Below are 25,842 nucleotides of genomic sequence, written 5' to 3'. Positions count from 1 at the left end.
GACCGAACCGAACTTTTTCAAAATTTTATTTTTAATATCCGGGCAAACCCTGATAAAACCGGACAATCTGGAAACCTTAATTAAGAAGCTATTTTTCAGCTGGACGAAAAAAACTGCAATTTATCACTTTAACTCAAAAAGTCGATTAGATTTGGAAATAACGAAAAATGTTTTATAGAAGTTCGCAAATTACTATAAAAATAGATGCTTGAAAAATATTTACAATCTTCCTTTGCTGCATACAATTAAGTTCGCCCTGGATATTATAGTTGTACAAAAATGGAAGTTTCTTGCGTCCAAATGTTATGATACAGCACTTAGAAACGCTTAAGGCCAGTAGGTTGACAGCACACCAGTTCACTACTGTATCGAGGAATTGCTGTAGTTCCTGACAATCTGCCAAACTGTTAACGTTCAGAAAAAATTTCAAATCGTCCGCGTACCTAAGTACTCCGCATCCAAAAAGCAGCATGTTAATATCATTGCAGAACATGGTGAACAGGGCCCAAATTACTTCCTTGTGGTACTCCTGAAGTCGGAATGAAATCTAAAGATTCAGATGTTCCGATTTTAACAGCAAGACGACGATTTGTTAAATAGCTTCTGATCCACGCACAAAATCCATCAGATACTCCCAGGCGTTCAAGCTTTTAAAGTAAAATTAAGTGATTAACTGAGTCAAACGCCGCAGTGATGTCCGTGTAAATTGCGTCGACTTGTTTGCCACAATCCATATTAGATTTGCAGAATGATGTGAATACTGCCAGATTAGACGTTACCGAGCGTTTCGGAAAAAACCGTGTTGATTGTCTGAAATCCAGTTCCTGCAGGCTGAAAACATAACATCGTTGACAATCCTATCTAGGACCTTCGAGCTGGCAGCTAGTGATGTGACACCACGATAATTGCGAACCTCTTGCTTATCACCCTTTTTGAAGATTGGGCTCATGAAAGATATTTTCCAGGTTGCAGGGAACTGATGTTGTTGTAAGGACAGATTGAAAATATAAGTCAGGGGCTTAACAAGTATAGTGCAACACTTTTTCAACACGCACGCAGGTATTCCATCCTGTCCGGCTGAGGTAGAGTATTTTAAGTTTTTGATAGCCTCTTAAACCATATCCTCTCTAACAACAAACACGTCGAGATTCAACACATCAGTGGGCAATCGTGTCATCGTGTGTATTCATCCAGAGTTCATAATATCTTACCCTTATCAGATCTTTGTGATTTCCAAACTATATTGTATGTTTTTGATAACCTGCATTCGTCAACTTCTATTCAAAACCTACGTTTCACAACGGGAATAGGAACACATAATACTCGTCACTTAAATCATCTTCAACGCCGTCGATCCTCAACCTCCTTAGGACAAAAAAGGATATCTTTTATTGGACCAACAAAATATAATTCCCTACCCAATGAATTATAAGAAATCAATTCACGATCCATTTTCAAAGTCAAATTGCTTCAAATATATAAAGATAAATTAAGTCAGTAAAAAAAGTCAGTTAATTATTGTTAAATTATAGTTATAACTTAATCTTTAAATTTTAATCTTTTATTTTTAGAATTATTTTTGATATAAATATTTAAAATTTTCATAAAAATGAATATCTTAAAAGGAAATCTCTTTCCATTGAGATTCAAAGTATAAATTAGTTTAACTTATATCGCCACATATCCTCGCATTAAATTATAAACTTTGTGTTCTCAGCACGAGTAATGTTTTGCTTGCGTCGCGTATTAGATTTTTTTTGTTTTTGCTGCCAGACGCGCTGAGAACAGAAGCGTCCATTACCAGGGGGCTCAATGGAGTCTTTTGGTATGGGGGAGTGTAACGGGCCGCTCAAAAAAAAAATAATAAAAAAAAACAAAAAAAAAATATACTAAAAACTACAAAAAATATTTTTGAACTTTGATGAGTTATAATTAGCCTAAAAAATTTAAGCCCTTTTCAGTTAAGTTATTCGAATAGAAATAAGAAATTTATCAGTTTTGCGTTAATTTTGCCAAACGATTCTCAATTTTTCAAATTTTATTAGCAGGATTTTACACTGTTGAAAAAAACAGCATACTTTAACGCTCGACCAAGTATCTCTAAAGAAGCTTTTATACTCCTTTGGCTTCAAGGGTCTCAAAAGGTATTTACTGGATCAGTAAATGCTTTATCCATTAAGAAGGAACAATTTCCGTTTGAACCGTGCAAGGCAGAGTTTCCATTTTTGATTGCGTGTGCGAAGGTTGGAAATCTTTGCACATATTTTTGGTTATATAAGCGTCTTATAACCAAAAATATGTGGAAAGATTTCCAACCTTCACACACACAAATAAAAAACTAAATTAAAATTAAAATCACATATTAAAAACGAAAACTCTGCTTTGCACGATTTAAACGAAAATTGTTCCTTCTCAATGGATATACATACAGTGAGCGAAATAAGAATAGTAGGTACCACTATGTGTTTTGCTTGTTAAAATATGAATGATTGAAAATCACGAAAATTTTCTTCTACAGTTTGTTCTGAATTGTTTAACGTATAAATCAAGCATAAGTTTACTTTTTTTGGACGTAGCAATTGGCGTTGAGGACCAAAAATGTGAAAAAAGGGGTGCGAATTTCGTGTTCCGAATATCACTCAATTCTCATGAGAGACACTGAAACGTTTTCAACAGCGAAAGCAAAACCTAAATTGTCGGTTGGTTTATCTCCCAGTGGGGCAAAGATTGTGTTCGACAGCGCTGCTCCGAGAATCAAAGAAATAAAATTTGAAAGAGAGACGTTTCTTCTTCAGTTGAAATTCTCAACTGAGTGAGGAGCTACCTGATTTTCAGTTTCTTTTTTCAGTCAATAACTTTTCTTGCTCAATCACTCACTCACTCACTCGTTTACTGATCGATGATCGAATGCTGTCTGCCTGATACATCTTGCTTTGTTGTTGCTGTTGTTGGGGAGGATTAAAATAGTCATTCAAACACGCAGGCAGTACGTATGAACATATGTTTCTGCCGCTTTGCCAGAAAGTACGCAGGCAGTATGAACCGATGCAAGGCCGCATTGATTGAGTTTGAGTGAGAGAGTGAGTGGATTTTCGAATTGGATCTTGTATCAGTCAGTGTCTCAATCACTTCTGATACACCAGGTAGTGAGCTTGAGAGATCGACTTAGATGCGAGTCCGCTCTCGCTTTTGAATCTTGTTTACATTGACTTCGCATTGTCGCTCTGCCGATTTTCTAGGGAACAACAGGCAGCAGCAATCGGCTTTGAATGTTTCCAACTAGAAACCTATCATGAGCGTTTCTTCCGAGTGATTTTCGGAAGACTGGTGCGAAATAAGAATAACTTTGAAAACCTTCGCAATTCTAGAAAACTTCTTAAAATGCAGTTATCTATTCAAATAATTCGTAGATTCATATTATTCACTTTTACATAGTAATTTTTTTAAATAATCTTGTTTTTGTTGAAAAACTCAAGTGGTACTATTCTTATTTCGCACCCCTTTTTTCATATTTTTGGTCCTCAACGCCTATTGCTACGTCCAAAAAAAGTGAACTTATGTTTGATATATCCGTTAAACAATTCTGAACAAACTGTAGAATAAAATTATCGTGATTTTCAATCAGTCATATTTTAACATGCAAAACACATAGTGGTAGTATCCTTATTTCGCTCACTGTAGCATTTACTGATCCAGTAAATACCATTTGAAGCCCTTAAAGCCAAAGGGGTATAAAAGCTTCTTAAGGGGGGAGTAGGGTCTAACACTTTCAAAAAATCGATTTTTTTTTAATTTTCTTATTGTACATCATTTCAAGAATGTTGTGTCAAATTTTCAAGTCAATCGAAGCAAAACTGTAGAAATTATAGGCTTTTATCTCCTCTTATAGGCCTTAATTCTCTTATCTAAGCAGAAACTTCAAAAGCGTTTTCCTCGAAAGCACATTTTTAATGTCCGTGGACATCGTCATTTGAAAACTACTTCACCGATTCTTTTCAAATTTGGAACATATTTTCTACATATAAAATACCAAACCCCAACGATTTTCTTTTTTTTTTTACTTTGGGGAGATTTTACAGATAAAAAATGGCGATTTTTTTCGTGAAAAATCGTAGTTTTTACTTCAAACAGCCACAAAAATTTAATAAAAATTTTTTAAGTTAAATAAAATCGTTGGGGTCTAGCAAACATCTATTAAAAATATTTTGCTCTGATTTTTTGACTTCAGATGATTCTGTGCTGAGAAACAGTGTCCACCGCAAATGTTGTTTTCTAAAAGGCATCCTCGAAAGTGCTCCGTCACTGGCTCATTTTTCAATATTTTTCTACGAAAAAATTACTAAATGTTCTTTTAACAATGCTTTGTATTATGCAAAAAATTTGAATACATTTGTTTGAACGATAGCTCTAGAAAAAAATCGTGAAAATGGTGTTTTTTTTTACCCCTTAGACCCTACCCGCCCTCCCTTTATAAATCACTTGAAATTCATACCCCCTTTCATGATAATTTCCAATTTTTCTTTTTTAAATTTAGGTGGTCTTCACAACCTTCTTTGTTTTTGGATTTCCACCAAGCTCTTTTTAAAGCTGTTCTCTCAAATAACTCACCAAGCTGTCCGTTTGTTATACTTTTATTTCAGGCTGTCCTCTAAACCTGCTTGATTTTTAAGTTGTGCACTTAACTCTTTTCCTGATGTTTTTTTTTATTCATATCAAGCTGTCTTCTCAACCCGCCTTGATCTCCAAGCTGTCCTCTCAACTCGCTTATGGTTTTTTTTTTCATAAATTTAAATCAAGATGCCCTCTCAACTCGCATAAAGTTATTTTTTTCAAATTTTTAATTCAAGCTGTTCTCTTAACCCGCTTGATTACCAAGCTGTCCTCTCAACTCACTTTTATTTTTAATTCAAGCTATTCTTCCAATCCACCTGATCTCCAAGCTGTCCTCTCAACTCACTTATAAGTATTTTTTTATATTTTTAATTCAAGCTGTTCTCCCAACCCGCTTGATATCAACTCACATATATAAGTTTTTTTGTCCATATTTTTAATTCAAGATGTCTTTTCTACCAACCTAATCTCCAAGCTGTCCTCTCAACTCGAATATGGTTATTTTTAAAATATTTTTTATTCAAGCTATTCTCTCAATCTGCTAGATCACCAAGCTGTCCTCTCCACTCACATATTTAAGTTTTTTTCATATTTTTAATTCAAGCTGTTCTCTCACACCGCTTGACCACCAAGCTGTCCTCTCAACACGCTTGTAGATGTTTTTTTTTATAGATTCATTTCAAGCTGTCCTCTTGACCCACTTGATCACCAAGCTGTCCTCTGAACTCGCTTATGGTTGTTTTTTGTTTTCAAATTTTGTATTAAAGCTATTCTCTCAATCCGATTGATCATCAAGCTGTCCTCTTTACTCACTTATAGGGTTTGTGTATACATTTATTTGAAGCTGTCCCCTCAACCCGCTTGATCACCAAGCTGTCCTCTCAACTGGCTTATAGGTGTTTTCTCCACAGATTCATTTAAAGCTGTCATCTCGACCCTTTTGATCACCAAGCTGTCCTCTCAACTCGCTAGTGAAGTTTTTTTTCATATATTTTTTTTCAAGTTTCCTTTGCGATCCACTTGATCACCAAGCAGTCCTCTCAACTCGCTAATTTTTTTTAATTATACATTTATTTCAAACTGTCATCTCAACCCACTGGATCATTAAGCTGTCCTCTCAATTCGCTTAAAGTTGTTTTTTTTCTTATATTTTTAATTTAAGCTGTTCTCTTAACCCGCTTGATCTCCAAGCTGTCCTCTCAACTCGCTTATAGGTGTTTTCTCCATCGATTCATTTCAAGCTGTCCTCTCGACCCACTTGATCACCAAGCTGTTCTCTCAACTCGCTCACAGGTATTTTCTTATACATATATTTAATGCTGTCCTTTCAACCCACTTGATCAACTCGCTAATGGGAGTTTTTTCATGTTTTGTATTCAAGCTGTTCTGTCAACCCACTTGATCACCAAGCCGTCCTCTGAACTCGATAACATGTTTTTTTTATATAAAACTGTCCTCTCAACTCGCTTATTGATGTTTTTTTTTCCATATTTTTAATTCAAGTTGTTCTCTAAACCCACTCGATCACTCTCAAACTCGCTTATAGATATTTTTGTATTCATACATTTATTTCAAGCTGCCCTCTCAACTCGCTCATAGGTGATTTTAAATGTATTTCATTCTGTTCTCACAAAACCCGCTTGAATAGTCTTTCTCACCAAGCTGTCCTCTCAACTCACGTTCTGGTGATTTAATTTTAAATGATATTAATTTTTTTTTCAATTTCATTAGTAGTTGTTTTCTGTTTTCTCTTCAGAGTAGCATTATTCCTCACTTGGAATTTGTTTTATTCAGTATTTGTTTTTGAAACAAAATTATCAGTTTTTAAACTCGTTTGTTTTTTCTCTACTATTTGTAGAATTTGTTCAGCGTGTAAAACTTCTGACCATGTTTGATTTTATCCGGTATGATTTTCTTTTCAAATTCTACCACAAAATACAAATTCATTTTCAAAACCCTCCACGGTCGCCAAATATGCAAACTGATCCTGTTCTCGGAACCAACTGTGTGCCAAGGTTGCCGAAATCACACAAAAATCCATAATTTCACAGAATTTTGAGCAAATTTTCATCACAGATTCTGTGTCACAAAACACAAAATTTTGAAAATATTTACGGATTTCACAGATTTTTCAAATTTTGTACGTACTTCTAGAATTTTTATTTTGATATCAATACAAATTTTAAATTTTTAACTTTGATTTGGAAAATCATGATATGATTGGTAATGGTTCTCAAGTAAAATGTAAAAAAAACTCAATTGTTAGAGCCACTTTAAAGAAATTTATGCTATTTCCATCACAGAAAACCATCTCAGAATTTTTGGGTAAAATCACAGAAAGTCAGATTTTTTTTCGCAAAAAACACAAAAAAATTTTCGGCAACCTTGCTATGTGCTGTCTGGAAATAATTCATTCACACAGTATGATAATTCGTTAAACGGAACTCGTGTTTCATTTAATTTTTCTTAAAGATATATTAAATTCTCAAAGCCAAAGGGGTATATATAAATGCTTAAAAAGATTGAACGAGAAAACACACTTCAAAGTTTATTTATTGCGCGCTTTAATACATATTTCAATGAGTTCCAGTTTTCATCGGACCAAAAAAGTTAATTCAATCATTTGGAATAATGACCAGCTTTTGTTAGGATTTGCTCTATTTTTTCCAAATTTTTCACAAAATCGCACAGAATGGCACAGATTTTCATTGGACTTCATTCTTTTTTGTGAAAAAATCAAATTGACTTCTTGAAATTTTGGATAGACAAGGGACCCATTCTAGAAGATGATCTTATGCTTCAAACATCTGGTTGGAAATAATCGACTCAAAAAACATGAGGGACAATTATATGGAAGAAATAGAAGGAAATTTAAAAAATCGTTTTTTTTTCTTAAAAACTTTACACAATGTTCGACCGATTAGTTTGTAGGTATTATAGAGGTATTAACCTTTATTCGTTGCATCTCTAATGTTAAGAATAACAATACTTCTCTGCACCGGATATATGTACCTATCAACTACCGGCTCGAGAAGATTCCTAATCGTTACAGATCAAAGTACATCGCTCAATCGAATTGAATGCTTAATTGATGCTACCATATATATGCTGTTATTGTTGATGCGCGACAACTTTCAAACGTGTCACGAATTCGGAATCGTGAAGGACGCTAAATGTTCCTAGAAATCGCCTGCGTCTGTAGGCTGTGCCCATAATTACCTAACTAAATGTATTCTTCAGCTGCTCGGAACTGCATTACAGCTGTCAATCTACAGAATGCATTCCTCGCGCTTCATTTGTGTAAACCGCAACAGCAACAATTTATCCAATAAATCGCGCGCATCTCAACCGAAGTGTCATCGATTTGGAATAAACACGTGACTGAACCCTTTTTCAATTCATTTTTTTTTTCTCAACAGCATAAGTACCAGCAACTGGCCACCGGATCGGTTCCCATTGAATCGTTCCTCCACGAGCATTTGGCCGAGCATCTGAACTCGGAGATTGTCCTGCAAACCATCACGGATCTGGCCAGTGCCATGGACTGGATTCGGTCTACTTTCCTGTACGTGCGGGCCCTCTCGAATCCGACCCGGTACGGACTGAAGCCCGGTTTGGACAAGACCCAGATCGAGCGCCATTTGGAAGGTTGGAACCTTTTTGAATCCGGATTGAGATGTTCGCTGATGCTCTACACGTAAATGATTCCATACATTTCAGACCTCTGCCGTTCGGAACTGGATGCCCTCGAGAGGTACACCCTAATTCAGGTAACTGGCGTTAAAGATCAAGGTACTGCTGCTGCTGAATTAAGTGGTAACAACCAGGAGCAGCATGTGACATTCGGAAGCACCGTTTACGGAAGGCTGATGGCACAGTATTGTTTGAATTTCCAAACGGTTAAGTTGCTCAGGAAGGTAAATACCTACTGTTCTAAATTATTTTCCTGTTTTAAGTAAATCATGTTTTCTTTGGAATTATTCTAATCCATAACACCGAATTGAATCTGGATCTGAATTTTAATATGTCAGCTGTCATCACCCATTAATTAAATATGTACTTGAACATCAGGTTCAGAATTAATAAAAAAAAATACTCTTAGTTTGTCGTCAATGCCAATGCCAGAATTTTTAAATTTCAGTGAGACATCTTTTTTCTTCTAGACAAAATATCTGCAACTATGAACATATACCTACCATTTAAGAACTAAACTATTTAATTTATGACCCACCACTCACAAGTGATTTTTATTCGCAAATCGAAAAATATGAAACTTGTCCATACTTTCGATAATTTAACTTACACAAAGCCAGTGAGAATAAAAATCACATGTTTTATATGATTTGGAACATGAACATGATTTGGAACATAAAGTTTTAAGATGAAAAAAATATAAATTTTGACACTTTTGAGATTTTTACAATGTAATTTTACAAGTGTAATTTAAAAATATGAGTAATCTTTTTCTTATTTTGTACAATAAGCTTTGAAGCTAACGAATATTGCTTCATTGTGTAGAAAAAAGATTTTGTTTATATCCAATAAAGTTTTTTTGGAATCCAATCAAAACAGTTACAAAAGAGTGCATTCGCGTCACCAGAAAACTCTGAAACACTAAATTTTCATAGAAATCGGTTGACATCCAGCTGAGCTACAACAGCGCAAATATATGTGTAAGTGAATTCACGTCACAAAATTTGATTTTTATAAGGGACATGCTTGCAAAGCTGACTTGACGAACATAATTTAGTAAATTAATTTGTTTTTTGAAAATTCATAATTTTCAAACCTAGTTCTAAATTATTGAAAAAAAAATAACACTTTTTTGAGGAACAGTAGTAATTTTAACGAATGATTTTCGCCATCAGACCGTGACCTATGAGCTAGCGTCTTTGCCTTGACTCACAATTATGGTTTTTTGTTGCTCAATCAGAAAGTTTCTTACATAAACTTATTTGCAATTGTTTTATCTAAAATTTGTTTGAAAACACCGATGATTTGTTCTGAGATCAAATATGATCAATTCTTCAGGAAAGTCCGGAAAAGTTAATCCATGTTACCTCGGAATGTGCCTAATGTTCATTTTTTGCAGAAAATTTATGCATATTATATGCATGATCTTCAGTTTAAAATCAGGCATTAAATTTTTAAAATAACATTGACAGGTCAATTGGCATTATTTCTGAGTAGCCAACCTCAATACTATTTTAATGATAATTCCCTTGTTCAAACTTTTTTTAGTTCATAAATTAAGTTATACGATATAACTTATATTGCTTAGAGTACACATCCCGAATCACCCAAATGCTTTTTCAATTTTTTAGATACGTAAAATTATTTAAAAAATCAAGATCGTATGCTTCGGATGTAAAATCGAACGCAACAACTAAAAATAGAGTAGAACATTCTCTGAAATAAGTCAATTAGCCGTTTTTTTTTCATTTGAAAAATTTTAAATTTTGACTTTTGTCCCAAAAAACTGTTTTGCTATAATTCATCTGAAAGCGAGGCTTCGGCCTCACTTCACACTCCTGGTGATGCGATCGACTTCAATTCGTTGACTGTATATCAAGAAGTTATTGAATCTGCTGCAAGAAACCCAATCTCATAACGTCTTTTGCTCCTGGACTCAATGGATTTCCTTCTGTCAATTATTGTTGCTGCATCCAAGGTGTGCCATTGTTCCTAGCTCGAAAACTTTAATCAGTCGTACCAGCAACGTAAATTTCCTGAAATATGAAAAATTCGCTCATGTTTCCGGTCTTTCAAAGTGGTGAATTGGGCTTGTGATATAGCTCAGCTGGCAAGTCAGTTGCTTCCAGAGCCGATGTCCGTGAGTTCGAGCCCAAAAGTAAACATCGAACACAGTTGTACCGGATAGGTTTTTCAATAACTGTCCGACAATTGCAAAGTTGATATAGAGTCGTGAATGCCATTAAGATGGTATATTATATACAAAAAAACGTAAATGCCGTAACGTGAAATAATAAAGTGGATCACAATTATTTGAATTCATTTTAAATTATGTCCTCTTACGTGCCTTATCGGAGTATATCGCCCATTGAACAGCACGGGTTTCATCTTTTGGATACACCCACGGATACACATTTATTTTTTGAACCAGTGGGACAGATAAAAACATGTTGATGCGGTATACAACTTGCTGTGCTTCGTATTCATTAAAACAAACATGATTTTTTGGCTCCTTTCTAACTAAGCGACGTGTAAGAATCGAGTTTGGCGGGAGCATATCTTTTACCATTACGAATCGGTCGGGGGTTCCTCAAGGAAGTAACTTTGGACCTCTATTATTAGCTTTATTCTTAAATGACCTAATTTGCAGCTTAGACAACAAAACCTTAATTGGATACGTAGATGATTTGAACGTATGTGTTCCCGTTGAAGTTGTTTTGAAGAGTTGTTGAATCACTTCAGAGATTGATGTAAACTAAACACCAGCAACGAAGGCTATACCCGTGATAAGAGACCATACTCGAGCAAAAAGCGCCACTGCAATACTGGTTTTCGTTCTTCATCAGCAAAGCTCTCCACCTCTACTGTCTACTCTACGATTCGCGGCTCATTGGTCATTCGCCGCTACTTGTGATTCAAGGCCCACATTCGGCCTATTGCCACAATTTGAAACGTTGACGAACGCTTCTCCTCGTGACTCCGCCCTCTTCACCCGATTCGAGACGACTCTATACCTTACCTATCCTATTGTCTCAAAAGCCCGCTCTCTTTCCGTCTCTTGGCCCAATTCGAGACGAGAACAACTCGCCTCTCCTCATGACCTTTTCCGTTAATCTTGTTCTCCGTTTCAACTCTTTGAGACTCAATCTGAGACCCGCTCCTCCTCATAAGACTTGAGGTCTGGGCTCCACATGGACCTCTTCTCTGACCGCTGCGTGCATAGCATATCCGCTAATCGAGGCCAGGGACTACCCCAAAAAGCAAACCGATCGACACCCACGCGAACACTTTTTGGTCGCCCCGCATATCGGGTTTACGAGTTCCCGATACACGTGACAACCCCTTCTTCTTGTAACTGAACACTGGTACCAAGGCACACAGCCACACCACGTTTGTGCCACACTAGGTATGCAGGCTGTCGTCAACCTGTTTTTTTAGTTGATAACCACAGGTGATAAATCCCGGTTCATGGATTGTATCCCAAGGCACGGCGAGCTACCGCGTCCCTCCAGTTTGCAACTCTGGGTCCATTGGTAGATTGAGAAGACTATTTTTTTTTTAGTTGGTAACCACAGGTGGTAAATTCCGGTTTACGGATTGTATTCCAAGGCACGGCGAGCCACCGTGTCCCCCCAATTTGCTACTCTGGGTCCATGGGTACAATGAAAAGACTCATGATATACTCCGTGTATACCCCCTACTCCCTAAACTCCACCTGGGGCCGCAGACCTGGTTCCCACCTCGAGCTGTTTAGTACACTATGCTTCAATAGTGGGAGGTCTATTTACGCTAATGCGCTCCAAGGCAATACTCATTACCGAGACCACTTTCAGCAAAACCTCTCATCCTTACGACTCGACGCCTGAACTCTCTCTAACGACTTGAGAACCGACATCTCCTCGCAATGACTCGAGATTCCCACACAAACCTCTCCTCTTCGCGACTTGAGGCCTGATCTCTCCTCTAACGACTCGAGATCTGACCCCTCCTCGCATCGACTCGAGGTATACCTCCCCTCAGCACGATTCAAGGCCCGATCTCTCCTCTAACGACTTGAAATCTTACCTCTCCTCGTGATGACTCGAGGTGACCGCTTGTACCCCTCCTCTTGTTGATAAGAGCCTTATCCCTCCTCTTACGACTCGAGACCCGACCCCTTATCATAAAGACTCGGGGTTGACCACACAAACCTCTCCACCTGAAGGTTTGAGGCCTGGCCTCTCCTCTAGCGACTCGAGGCCCGACCTCTTATCTTCAGGGTTCGAGGTTTGCCACCTTGCCCGTCGTGTGGCTGATCGAGAGCAGCTTATCCTAGACTCGCGCCTGTCACGGCACATGCGCGGAACTTAACGCAACGACTCGGATGATTCCCGACGAAGACGTCATCCTACTCCGACTCGAATGGCTCACCCGGCCTCGAGAGCCACTCTACCCGTGGGTATTCCCCGAACGTGGAATAACCCTTTTCCAACGATTTCCACTGCGAAGAAGTTCAAGTCTTATCCCCGCAGCTTCTGTCGTTGAGAACCGCCTCGTCGATTGAGAAGACTCGTGACATACTCCGTGTACTGTATACCTCCTATTTACTCCCTAAACTCCACCTGAGGCCGCAAACCTAGATTCCATCTGTTTAACACACTATTCTTCAATAAAGGGAGTTCTATTCGCCCCAAGGCAATACTCGTAGGCAATACCTTTCATCAGTACTACTCGAAACTCTGAACTCTCCTCTAACGACTAAGAACTGACATCACCTCGCAATAACTCGAGATTCCCACATAAACCTCTCCTCTTACGACTCGAGATCTGACCTCTCCTCGCATCGACTAGAGGTTCACGTACACATATCTCGAAATCTGACCTCTCCTCGTAATAACCCGAGGTAAACACATATTATTATTAAACCTCTTGTTGATTAAAGGTCTGATATATTCTATTGCAACTCGAGATCCGACCTCTAATCTTAAAGACTTCGGGTTGACCACACGAACCTATCCTCCTAAAGATTCAAGGTCTGACCTCTCCTCTATCGACTCGGAGCCCGACCTCTTATCTCCAGGATTCGAGGTTTACCACCTATATGCCTTTATGTCATGTACCGATCGAGAGCAGCTTATCCTAGATTTGCTCCTTCAACAGCCTACGCGCGGTACTTAACGCAACTACTCGGATGATTCCCGACGAAGACGTCATCCTACATCGACTCGAATGGCTCACCCGACGTCTCTACCCATGAGTATTTCCCGATCGTGGAATAACCCTTTCCCAACAATTTCCATTGCGAAGAAGGTGAAGTTCTATCCCCGCAACTTCGATCATTGGGAACCGCACTACTCTGATACTCCCCGAAGGTGGAGCATCCTACGCACGGACGTGGCGTACACACGGCATCCGCTACGCAGAAGATGTTGCCTTATCTTTGTAGCTCCAAAACGTGGGGTCCCCTAAGTACTCGGCAGCCCCCGGTCGATGGGTTCAGTCTGCTCCGACCGGTCTTCTTGTATCCATTTGGCAGGCAACCCTAGGATTTTGGCCCACGGCTCTTTCCGCCCGTCGTGTGTCAGATCGACCACCTTGTCCTGGACTCGCGCCTGTCACGGCTCACATTCGGGTCTTTGAACACTACGACTCAGATGTTTCCCGACAATGACGACATCCTACACCGACTCGAAAAGCTCGCCCGGCACCAAGAACCCCTTCCAACGAGGTTCGCTACGAGGAAGGTATTCCTTATCCCCACAGTTTCCCCCGTAGGCAGTGGCCCTAAACGGATACTTCCTGGCGGTGGGGTATCCTACACACGATCACAGCTCACCCATGACCTCCACTACGCAGAAGATTATGCCTTATCTGTGTGGCTTCGATCAAGGGACCGGACGCACCGGACGAGTCATCTTACACCGTTCGCATACTGCCGTTGTCTGCAGGTCCTCTACAGGGCAGTCATAATCTGGGTGAACCCATCGCTGACCGCATGCCAAGTGTTGGAATCCGTACAGATCCTCTGCACCACGATGTAGACTGTCATTTCGGGCCCACGGACATACAAACACCACGTATTCGGGTGTCTCCTCTTCGTCACCACAAGCTGGGCAATAGACTGGCATATAACAAAAAAAATCCTTATATTCCACGCGGCACCCCCTAGATTGGTGCATTTAGCACACATTCAATTGCAAATGACTCATCACAGTCAACTCGCATCGCGTCACAATCTGCTACAAACTTGTTTGTCATTGTTTCAACTACAAGTCCTGAAATTCTGAGTTTTCTAATACAGAAACATATTTTAGAACAAAAAGAGTGAAAGTATGTCGATTTTTCATACATTTATCCGAAAATCTCCATACAAATTTCAAGACATTTGCGTCAGCTTGTGCTTCTGCCAAAAGACCTGAAACTTTCAGAAAGTCCTTTTTTCACCTGAATGCACCATTCTAGAGGGTGCCGCGTTGAAAAAAATGTTGTTAAAATTATCCCATACAAATTTAGGCCTGTCTACTGGGCAATACAGCGAAGCCACATGACAAACCAATTGTTTTATTTCATGAAGCATTCATGGCCAGTCAGGAACTGCGTCATTTGAAAGTCCACTTCACCGTATCTTCTTCCGACCCAGTTCCCGGTGTGCGGGATCAGATGATGGGTCCACCTTCCTCTTGCTGAGCTGTTCCACGGCTGCTGCCAGTTGGACATCAAGGCCTCATTGGCGAGATCTCGTACGTTGGGCGTGTCTATATTGTCGTAACAATAGATATATCATGCTCTAACAAAGCCGAGATGAGCATGACGCCCGCCACTACACAGAAGGCTTCGGACGAGATGGTCCGGTTTACACTGTTAACCCGCAGGTTTATCAGCCGCTGAACGCTTCTAAATCTCTGCAGGTTACACTGCCTTCCCAGGGCCTGTCTTCAGGCCGCCAAATCATACCACAAGATTGACGTTGTCACACTTGACGGTATCCTCCTATTTCTACTTTGGATTGCCGGGGAGTTCGACATTATCCATGCAGTGAAATCGCAAAACGGTTCAAAGTACACCACACAAGCGTGAACAATATCATCGACAAGTATGCAACGAGTTGACCCTGAGGGATCTTCCTAGATCCGGAAGAAAACTTGGTTCCAATCAGTCCCTGTTGGATGTTAAAGTAGTCACTCATATCAAACGTAACCGAACGGCATCAACGCGTGATCCGGCTAAAAAGTTTCAAAACTAGCATTGGGATCATTTAAAGAATCAAGTCCAGGAACTCCTTGAAGTCGTACAAGAAGCGGAAGGTACTTAAGAAATCAGTAGAGCGACAATATCGAGTAAAAACAAGGGCACGAAAATTTTACGAACGAATTCTGGACAATTCTCTCCTTGAGAAAAACCCGTAAAATTTGTCAAAAGTTTCAGCTGCTTCCCACTTCGACGAACTACTAAACGTTGGTCAGGATCGAACAAAATTGACTGAAAATTATGAGCCTTGCTTATTGGGCTACGGCCTGGTAAAAAGAATAAAGCTTGCTCTTTACTCTTACATAGATTTGCATAAGAATGACAGCTAATCAGAGTGAAATTGGAGTGAAGGCCAAGGCTGTTGCTTTCTCTGAACACATAAGAAATCATATACCGGGATTGCGAGCGCGCTTATCGTCAAATTACGAAATTTTGTAAGAGATTTTTGCGCTCTTCTCTCTTCTCTCTTACCACTTTTAACTAACTTTGTTGTCTTACGGTATTTAGATCTTTTCTTTTCTCTACCATTTGCTGACATATGATTTTTTATCACCAACTTCTGACTTCTGACTACTGGCTTCCGTGTATATAAAAAGTAATTAAAAATCTTCACGCATTCCAGATTAAAGGTTCCGAATCGCTGCTGGAGATGTTCACAATCCTAACACATTGCGACGAATTTGGAGCCTTCAAATGTCGCAACAGCGATAAACGCTGCCTCAACGAACTCAACCGCTCTCAATCCAAACCAACTGTCAGATTTCCTTTACGTGGACGCATTCAAACCAGTCCCGCAATGGTTTCCTGTTTAATCCAAGCAGTTCTGGGCAATTTGGAAATCGAAGATCCTTCCCTAAAGCAGGAAGCGAACAGAATGATCTCTCTGGGGCGCCGTTTGCTGAAATGTATTACGGAATTTATCACGGTTGGCTCGAACGACGTACCCGATGGAGGAGGTTTTGGCGAGGAGGAACCGGCAGGATTCTTCGCTGCTTTGTTAAGTACCGTGATTCTCGGGCAGTGTTTGGAAACGAAGCTTTGGGAGGATAGCCCATTTATTAGTAAACAGCTTCGTGGGATTGGGGTCGTTTTGGCCGGGCAACTGGCTGCTAGAGGAAAAATAAACTTCCAAGAGCTACGCGATTCGGACCCGAGAGAGCTGGAAGTGGTACGAAGTTGCTAGGTGATGTCAATTTACTGAGTTTAATGTCGATTAATCACTTTCAGATTGTTAAAAAGCAGCCTCCATTTGGAAGTGATCTGATAGATTTCGTTAGAAAACTGCCGGTGTTCTCGTTGAAGCTGGAGCTGGATAACGATTACCAGATCAAACTCACCGCTAGTCAAACAAATCTTTGTTACAATAGGGAGGCTGTAACTCGTTTGACAATTCTGGTGGGTGACAGTAAAAATAACATTCTTTTCTTTAACGATAGTTGGTGAGTTAAAGACTTTATTTTAATAGATATACCTTCAGGAGTAACTTTTTTTTTAAATTTTCTGTTTTTAGTAATGGAAGCTTCGGAGGCAACAACTCATTTCAGACTTCGTTCAAGATATTCGACGCGACAGTTGCATCCATCACAGGCCATGTGATTTGTAGCAACTGGGTTGGATTGGATTGTTCCACTACAATTGTGATCAACGAAGATGCCTTTAAAGCGTTGAACGAATCGAAGGACAAACCGAAAGGTAGAAAAACGAACCAGAGAACGAAAAAGATCACCGAGTTCTACCCGAAAGAGGACCCAAAGGACATGAACACAACCGTAGATCAGCAAGATGATGAACTTCTTGCTGCTGTAGATCTTGACGTGGAATCTAATCCGATACTGGTCGAAGATAACTGTCCAATAGTCATTGTCGAAGATAGTCCAAAAAAGATCTCTCTCGAATCCTTTAGGTTTACTCAAAAACCTAAACTCCCGACAAATAATCATGTTCATTTGGAAACAAATGGACAACCTAAGATGAATGTAGATGTTGTAATCCCAAATACTGAAACGAATCGATCAAATATTTCAAACCAAATACTCGTTGATTCAGAAGAAATATTCGAAGATGAACCAGAAGCCCCGATTATTGAAACTGTCCCAAAAGTAGACGTGACAATAATCGAGCCGGAACAGAAACGACCAAAGCTTGAACAATCACCAATACGAAACTTCTTTACCCATACTCTGAACACTCAAAACGGTATCCAGCTGGCGCCCTGCATTCCGATGGGAAGTCCTCGTTACGATCCCAGTAATCGTATAGAATATTTCACCAAAATGCACAACGAAGACCCGTTCATACTATTCGGACATCCGGAAGATCATCCCAGTCAACTGGAACGACTGAGGTCGAAAATGCGTCGGGTTTGTCTGTTTGGAGTGTTCAGTGAAATTCCGAGGAACAACGATGAGCATTGTTTACCTTTGGGAACGAAAAATGTTTTGAACGAAAAGGTGGCTCCAGAGAAAAGAGAAGACTTTTGCACTAGTTTCGAAAATAACAATGATGATCAGTTAGTAGAGCATAGCCATCATCTCGAAAGCAATCGTAAGGAACTGGATCTTGGGTAAGTAAGCTATCGAGCCCTTTCAACGATTTATAGAGAGAGAAAAAAGTGTAAAAGATAAAAACTTTGTTAAGAATGTCATGTACAGCTTCCCAGATCTAGTTTTTGGCTAAGATTATGCCAATCGTTGTGATTTTCGGTCACTACCTTCTCATAAGTCGATAGTCTGGATCATTTTTTAGCTTCATGCACGGTGGTAGACGATATTCACAACTTATTTGTGACATCTCGAACGGACTTGTTAGGTTTGCATTTGAAAGCGCTAGCCACTCTTCTGTTCGTCACTTCGGTCGATTTGCTTCAGTTCCAGGCTTCCTAGTTGCCGACAAACGCCCCCTGAATACTTTTATGACTTTTGTATCGGTTGATTTGACCACATTCAACGCTTTGAAGCAATTTGAAGCCACAGTTCGTGGTGTAGAGGATAGCTTTCAAGTCTTTTAAGCCAACGGTCATGAGATCGAGTCTCGGTCACGCCATACTTGGTACCAGAGCTGCGAACGATCAGTGTCAGACAGCTAATATCTGCCGACTTTGATACTGCTCAGCATGTCTATGTCACGCGAAACTGATTTTTAGTCGGCGACATAAGGTTACAATGTCATGACCAAGGTCATTCAATTACTAGGTTTTCTGACTTCTAAAGTAAGTAGGCGTGGAGAGGTCTGTGTAGTGGGGTGATGCTCGTTATCTTTGTTTACAAATGAGCAGTGTGCTAAAAAGAGAAGGCATGCTCAGGTCTCAACTGTTCTATGGATTAAATGTAAACAAACGCAACGAAGCAATCGACGTGGCTGATTCTGAAATTTGAGAGATCGTATCACCTTCTATGTACCCCCCTTGGCCATGACCAAGTGGAATGAATCACATCATGCTTGCGACGATTTTTTTCTACTTACAGCCAACAACTTCTTTTTTCAACTGTTGTGCAACTTATAACGTAAAATGCATCCCAACACAGCCAGTATAAAATAGAAAGATGTATGTATGTATGGATCCGTTTGATTGGTAGAGAGTTTAATACTCTATATCACCACTTCTTATTAATATGTTTATTTTCGTTGATTCGTAGGGGTGCTCCTTTTTTCCATAATTTTCGATCAAACTTTCTGCTATTCTAAATTTTTAACGAGCTTTCTCTAAAAAAACTCAGGATTTCCTTTAGTTTCGTTACTTTCAAATTTTGTAACAGAAAAATGACCGTATCTGTAATGCAAGTGGAGAACATTGCTGCCTGACTGCCATTGTAGCTTGGTCATTCAACTCGTAGACAACTTTGATATTCTTTCGATAACATTGCCTACTAGACGTTGGTCAGGATCGAACGAAATTGACTGAAATTTACCAGTCTTGCTTAGTACCCTTTCTGTGGGTTGGTGATTTTAGCATTTGTTATATGATTTTAATCGCCGTAATTTTTATGATTATAATTTTAATGGCATGTTCGGCAGTGTGCGTAAAAACACTCTCTTGCTAGTGTAGAGCAAAGGTGGGACAATCCATGGGAGCTTTTTATCAACATGCCCTCTAGCCTAAAATTTCAACACCTATCAAGCTTTCTCCTATTGGCGCACTAATGCCTGTCTATCCACCTTTCTTTCAAATTTCTATAAAATAAAATTCTCTCTAGTTTTTCATTCCGCCGAACGATTTTAGCATTTGTAAGTATGCTAGCCATCATATCCTCGGAAGGAGTACGCTTAGAGTTAAACAAAAAAAATCTCTTCGAGAAACCATCAAGTTTTATTGAGATCCTGTATGTGTTTATGTTCGTTTTCAAATAAAAGCATCATTCTACACACACATATCTACAAAATAAGCGGTTATTCAATATGAAGTTTAGACAAATGCGGTAAATTTAGGTGGACCACTTTTGGATTCGAACACCCTTTAATTCCCCCATTTAGTTCCCCCTTTTAATTCATATCGGCGCTCGTGTTTAGAATTCAGTTTCATCTATAAAACAGAATAATGCTTCTTAATTCGATTTATTCGAAACTTGAGTGTAAGGTAACATGCTGAGACATAGCCATAGGAAAACAGAAAAGTGTTTTCAATTTAAAATTCATGATTATTTCACGAGATTTTCTATTCTGTATTGGAAATAGGTATTCTACTCGATATTGAAAATATTCATTCCTGATTCAAGTTGTACTTAAAGACTTGATAAGCGCTAGATGAGGCATTCCAGGTGGATCAGGAAACTTGTGCTATTTTATCTTAAAGCCAGAAACCAGTGAAATTCCCGACAAATATGAATAAAAGCCGCACAATTTACCCGTATGTTTGGATAACGTGCCGCTATTAAGCCTACCCCCATTCTGAAATAAGTGTTAACAACCATTTCATATAATTGGCTCGCCTCCGGAAGACTTTAGTCTTATATCATCCTAGGTTTCAGACATTTCATTGTATGTAAATTTCGAATTGCAATTCAACAAACCTTTTGTATTGAAACTGGATTTTCGACACTCAAAAACTCAGCCTTCGAAAGGGTTTTCTATGAAAAGTGTAACTAAACAAGTTCAGAATTTGAAACCAACCCCTTTCATTGATCATGAAATAATGATAAACTTGTGTGCCCTGAATAAAAACATGCATTTAATATTTTTTTCTATCAGCTTTAGTTTTTGAAACACCATTTGAAAATTGGTTCAAAATCATTGAATTGGCACTTTCTTTAAAAAAAATTGTTCAACAAAATTAAAAAAAAAAATTAAAAAAATTGATCAACTTTCCCGAAGACCACACCTAACTGTGACTCTTGTGAACAAGGTTATAGGACTTTTTAAATTTATTTTTCTGTATTCTGAAGTTTTATTACAAACGGATTTTTAGATGCCAGAAAGGCAAAATTCAACTGCAACTTAGACCAATTTGTAAAATGGAATAAATAAAACCTTCATTTTTAAACAACGTTTTGTAATTTCAAAAATATTAGTTATTATATCTTTTCAAATTTCTGAAAACTATATAGTTTACCTTTTTTAGATCATGTTTCCTCTAAAATATTATTGTTTTTATGAATGGAGGGTAATAAACAAATCAAGAATCAGTTTTTGTCTTTCATGTAGGTTTATTGGTACATCAGTTCTACTAGTGTACAGTATTTTTGATCTAAGTAAACTCAAGATCATTTTTTATGTAGATTCGGGCGCTAAATTCAAAAATGAAAATGCAAAAATCTCAGTAACACATTTTTTTTTTTGCATATTGAAGGTGAATAAATTTGCTATCGATCATTTCAACTTCATTTTTGCGTATTATCAACTGTATTGATGTTATTTGTGAGTTTATGAAAAGAGCGATGAAAAACTCAATTTTTCTGGATTTTTTTTTCTCTTTGGTCTGGTTTAAGACCATATGGTAACATTTTAAAAATCTCATTTTCTTTGTTAAAGTCTATAGAAAAAAAGATTTATGACAATTTAAAATAAAAACTCCAAATGGTTTATCCATGGTATTTATCAAAGTCCGTTTAAAATTGTAGAAGTAAATTTGCTACAACATAAATGTTTGAACTTTTGAACTATTTAACGAATCAAATCAGACAGTAGACCGTAATAACGCTACTGTGATTCGTTAATTTGTTTTAAGTTAAATATATCAGTTGGAGTAAAGTAAATATAACTCGTACAATTTCTAACCGATTTTGATAAATAACCACTTGAAATCTTTGTTTTAAATAGAGAAAATAAGATTATTAAAATGTTACGAGTCTTGAACCGTCGATGAAATCAAAATTTCTCTAAATCAAATATTTTTAAGGGTTCTTTCGATCATAAATTCACAAATATCGTCAATACAGTTAATCATACGGAGAAATGAAGTTCAGACGAACGATAGAAAATTTGTTCGCCTTCAATATGCAAAGAATAGATTTCAATTTTATAACAGGCAATTTGAGATATTTGAATCGTCGCACAACTACTTTTTTTTACGAAATTTTATATTTGAAGCATATTTCTAAAACTGTTCTATTGAGATATTTTAGAAGCTTAGAAGCATAACCCAAATGTTAGGTATAATATAAATATTAAAATTGTGTTCTGCAAAATTGAACACACCACTTCGGGTAATTCAGAGATATATAATTATTTTAGATTTTTATGCGGTGGATTCTAAGGTATGGAATGCCGAATTTTAGGACTTTTCCAGCAAAGATTTCTTCGCGGTCTTGAATGTGTCAAATGTTAAGAAGCTTTTTTTTCATTTGCATTTTTTGTATTAATTTTCAAACAATGTACCGAATTATGTACCCTATAAATTTTAACTTTTGCATTTGATTCAATGAGTGTTTCTTTGTTTATCAGTTCTTAATTTTTGTGTTCTGAAAACATAATCTTTCTAGAAGCCTATTAATCTCAATTTGTAATAAGAAAATCATTGTTCCTTTATTTAAATATTGACAAAATGGCGGCGCAAAAATATTCAGAGCTTTGTATTTTACACTGTAAAAGCTGCGCTTGGTAATTTAAAATAACTTTTCGGATAAAAACCGAAACCATATTTGTAACCAATTTTTTTTATAATCTGTCAACGTGATATCCAACGGACAGAAGTTAGTCATTTACTTCAAGAGAAAGCATTTTTAAATAACTTTGTGTAGAAAAACTAAATAATGAGTAGTACAAAAGTTCGTGAGCTCAAATACTGAAGTACTGAAAAGTAGTAATCTACAGAAATGTGAAGCAAAGATTGGAAACGAGCCGCAAAGTTTTTCAATAGGACTTTTTGCAAAGCTTTTCCACAATTCAACATGTTTTCAAATTGCATCATCAAGAAATATTTGAGATAAAATTCTTTCTTATATTCAAATTCTTCCAGTTATCAAAATAAAAGGCTACAAAAAGTTGATTTTTTTATAAAGTCATAAAAGATTAAAAAAATATAAATTGAAACAATAAAAGTATGGGAGAGTGGGAAATCATGGGCCACTTTTTTTCGTTGTTCCATAACTTCTTTATTATAAAAGATAAAATGAAAATAAAAAATGGTATGGTTTTCTACATTTTCAAGGTATTATAAGGTTTTTTTTATAATTTTTAATAAGTTATTTTCCCCAAATTCTGACTGTTTAAAAAAATCAATATTTTTTGGATTTTGAAAAATGGTGGGGAACCGTGGGCCACCAAATCCAAATTGACCAAATAACATGCAAAGTTTATGAGTTGACCCGAAACTGTGATTTCCTAATTCATTTCGTTATTTTAAAGCAATTTCAGATGATGAAATAAAAAAGAGAGCTGTGTATGATCGCAAAGATTCCAAAACCTGGCTCGCGAACGTTTTGGCAAAATTTCTTGTATAGGATGGACAAAATATTTTTCATAACTCTTCATTTGGCATAAGAAAACTTTACAGATAGGAAAAACGTATTTTAAGTTCTGAATGTGTATAAAAACATAAAAATATAGGTGGTTCAAGATGTGCCACGATTCCCACGATTCCCCACAAGCTATGGTTTGTAAATTGGTTGCGTTTGTGTGACTTATTGATGTTTCATCAAAAATTTCCTTTTCCGTGTGAAAGATCATGACAATACTAAGATCATAAGCGTATGAGCATATGTTTGTTATGCACTTTAGGTTCCCCATCAATGAAATTAGCGGGTGTTTTTTTAATTATGTTAGTAATTTTTTCTTACTTTTTTTAGTTTGATAAATAAAAGAAGCATATGATGCGTATTTCAGTCAACAACATATAGACATATATGCTCACGCAATGCGACGACGATGACAGTTGGTTTGAGATTTTTATCTCAACACTCAACACACATCTGATATTAAAAAAGGCCCACGTTTCCCCATGGCCCACGATACCCCACTCTCCCCTTTATGAATTTTCTAACGCCGATATAGTTAAAAATTTCACGCTCTGATTATTTTCTCGCCTTCAATTGAAATATTTGGTCCTGCAAAGGACAAAAGGTAGACACCCCGTTTTTCTTATTTAAAATCTAGATTTATTGGCTTTCAAGAAGATTATGTTTGTAGAACACACAAATTCAGAGTTAAAAAACCAAGGTAAGCTTGATGAAAATATTTCAAATTCCGTAAATTTATTTGAAAATTAAAAATAAATGTAAATTCAATTTGTTGGTCTTATCGGTGTTTAAGTAAGAAAATTTCAAGACTATGAAAATGAAAATTCGTTTCAAGTCATTATCTTGAAATGTTTTTTTTTTCTAAAAGAGTATAACTTTCGACGATAAGGTCGATAAATAAAATTAACAAACATAACTAACGGAGATTGAACTCTACAAAAATTAAAATATAATATGATGATGAAAAAGTTGAGTTTTTGGAGATTTTGGAAATAACTGAAGAAAGTTTCAAAACAGATCTTATTTCATATAACAAATATGTTGAAATTTGCAGAACGATTTAGTTTTTGCATTTTAAAATATCTTAATTTCAATTAATTTAAAATAAAAAAAACGCTTAAAATCAATTGTTTCACAGAACTAAGAAAACTGAACAAATAGAAAACTTTTATAACTTTTATCGTAGATGTCAGAACTACTAGAATCTTGAGGAAAATCGATAAAAATCTGTTTTTTTTTTATTTTTTGTAATATTTTAAAGTTTTTTAAGAAAAGTGCAAAGTTTTTTCAAAATAATTTTTGCATATTATCAAAAGTTTCAGGGCACCAAAACTAATCAAAATTAGCTCTTAAAATTTTGGCACCTCAGAAAAATGTGAATTTTGAGGTCTTGTGTAATTCATGAAAACCCTTTCAAATGTGGACTTTTCCACATTGTGGACAAGAAACACAAAATAAAATTGAGGATAAAGTTGGTTTCAAAAAGAATATTTCCGATCTGCATAAAATTTGTAATGTTATAAACATTTTTTTTATCATAAGAGTCATTAGTAATCATATAACGGATGAACTTGTTATGATACACTTCTTAATAAAAACCAGGGAGCAACCTATTTTGTTGCTCAAACTATTTAGCAATTGTTTTAATTTTTGCCCCTAAATGTAAGCACCATAAAAGTTGTTATTTCGATTATAAACGTTAAAAAGCAAGGTAAAGTTGATGTACTAGCATCTGTAAATATTATGAACGTTTTTGTATTCTTCGTGATCAAGAAAACTCCTTAAAACCGTCAAAATAGAGACCGATCAATGTTACCCCGAAGCATCAAATTCTAAACAGAGATGAAATCGATTTAAAATCCAATTTAAAGTAGTCTAATAAATTTCTGCCACCATGTTTTGAGTTCATAGGAGTTCAGAACTGGTTTTAAAATATGAAACATTCCCCTTTACAGAGAACCTAATTGAATAATAAGTGATAAATATTACCCTGGATTACAGTACCTACATCAAAGGGCTCTGAATCGTATTTTAAACTTCCAAAAACGAAGATATAAAAAACTAGAAACAAATTATTTCAGCTTTTTGTTTGTTTATGTAAAAAATGCTAATAAATCTGGGAAAAAATAGAAAAATATAAAAAAAAATCATAAAAAAATCTTACTAAGTGGATTGTTAACATTGTACAAATTCAGGTAAAACCGGACAAGCTTAGGCTTGATAATTCAAGAATTGTGTATTATTCTTGTGTTTTTATTGTACGTAATGTTAGATTGACCCGAATCATCATGAGAATACATATATTTTCAAAACCTTATGCACAGCGCCGATCCTGGACCTTAAACAAAGTCTCATGCCAAATTTGAGCGCAAACGAACCTGAGATTTAAATGTTATTTTAAAATTGATGGCTCGGAAAAAAC

At 37.0% G+C, this 25,842-nt stretch overlaps 1 protein-coding gene across 1 annotated transcript in view; it reads left to right on the top strand.

Annotated features, from left to right (window-relative positions):
* The window catches only part of LOC129738780 (probable ATP-dependent DNA helicase HFM1), a 41,334-nt gene that overhangs the window by 14,494 nt on the left and 998 nt on the right, over window positions 1-25,842 (top strand). The window contains exons 5-9 of the mRNA XM_055730074.1: window positions 8,031-8,259; window positions 8,332-8,528; window positions 16,154-16,699; window positions 16,759-16,970; window positions 17,042-18,094. Of these exons, the coding sequence (XP_055586049.1) occupies window positions 8,031-8,259; window positions 8,332-8,528; window positions 16,154-16,699; window positions 16,759-16,970; window positions 17,042-18,094 (2,237 nt within the window). The remainder of the gene's footprint in view (window positions 1-8,030; window positions 8,260-8,331; window positions 8,529-16,153; window positions 16,700-16,758; window positions 16,971-17,041; window positions 18,095-25,842) is intronic.

The sequence above is a fragment of the Uranotaenia lowii genome, chromosome 1 (assembly GCF_029784155.1).
Source record: "Uranotaenia lowii strain MFRU-FL chromosome 1, ASM2978415v1, whole genome shotgun sequence".
Taxonomy (NCBI): Eukaryota; Metazoa; Arthropoda; class Insecta; order Diptera; family Culicidae; genus Uranotaenia; species Uranotaenia lowii.
The sequence above is the reverse complement of the archived record's forward strand: the minus strand, read 5'-3'. Positions and strand labels throughout refer to the sequence as shown.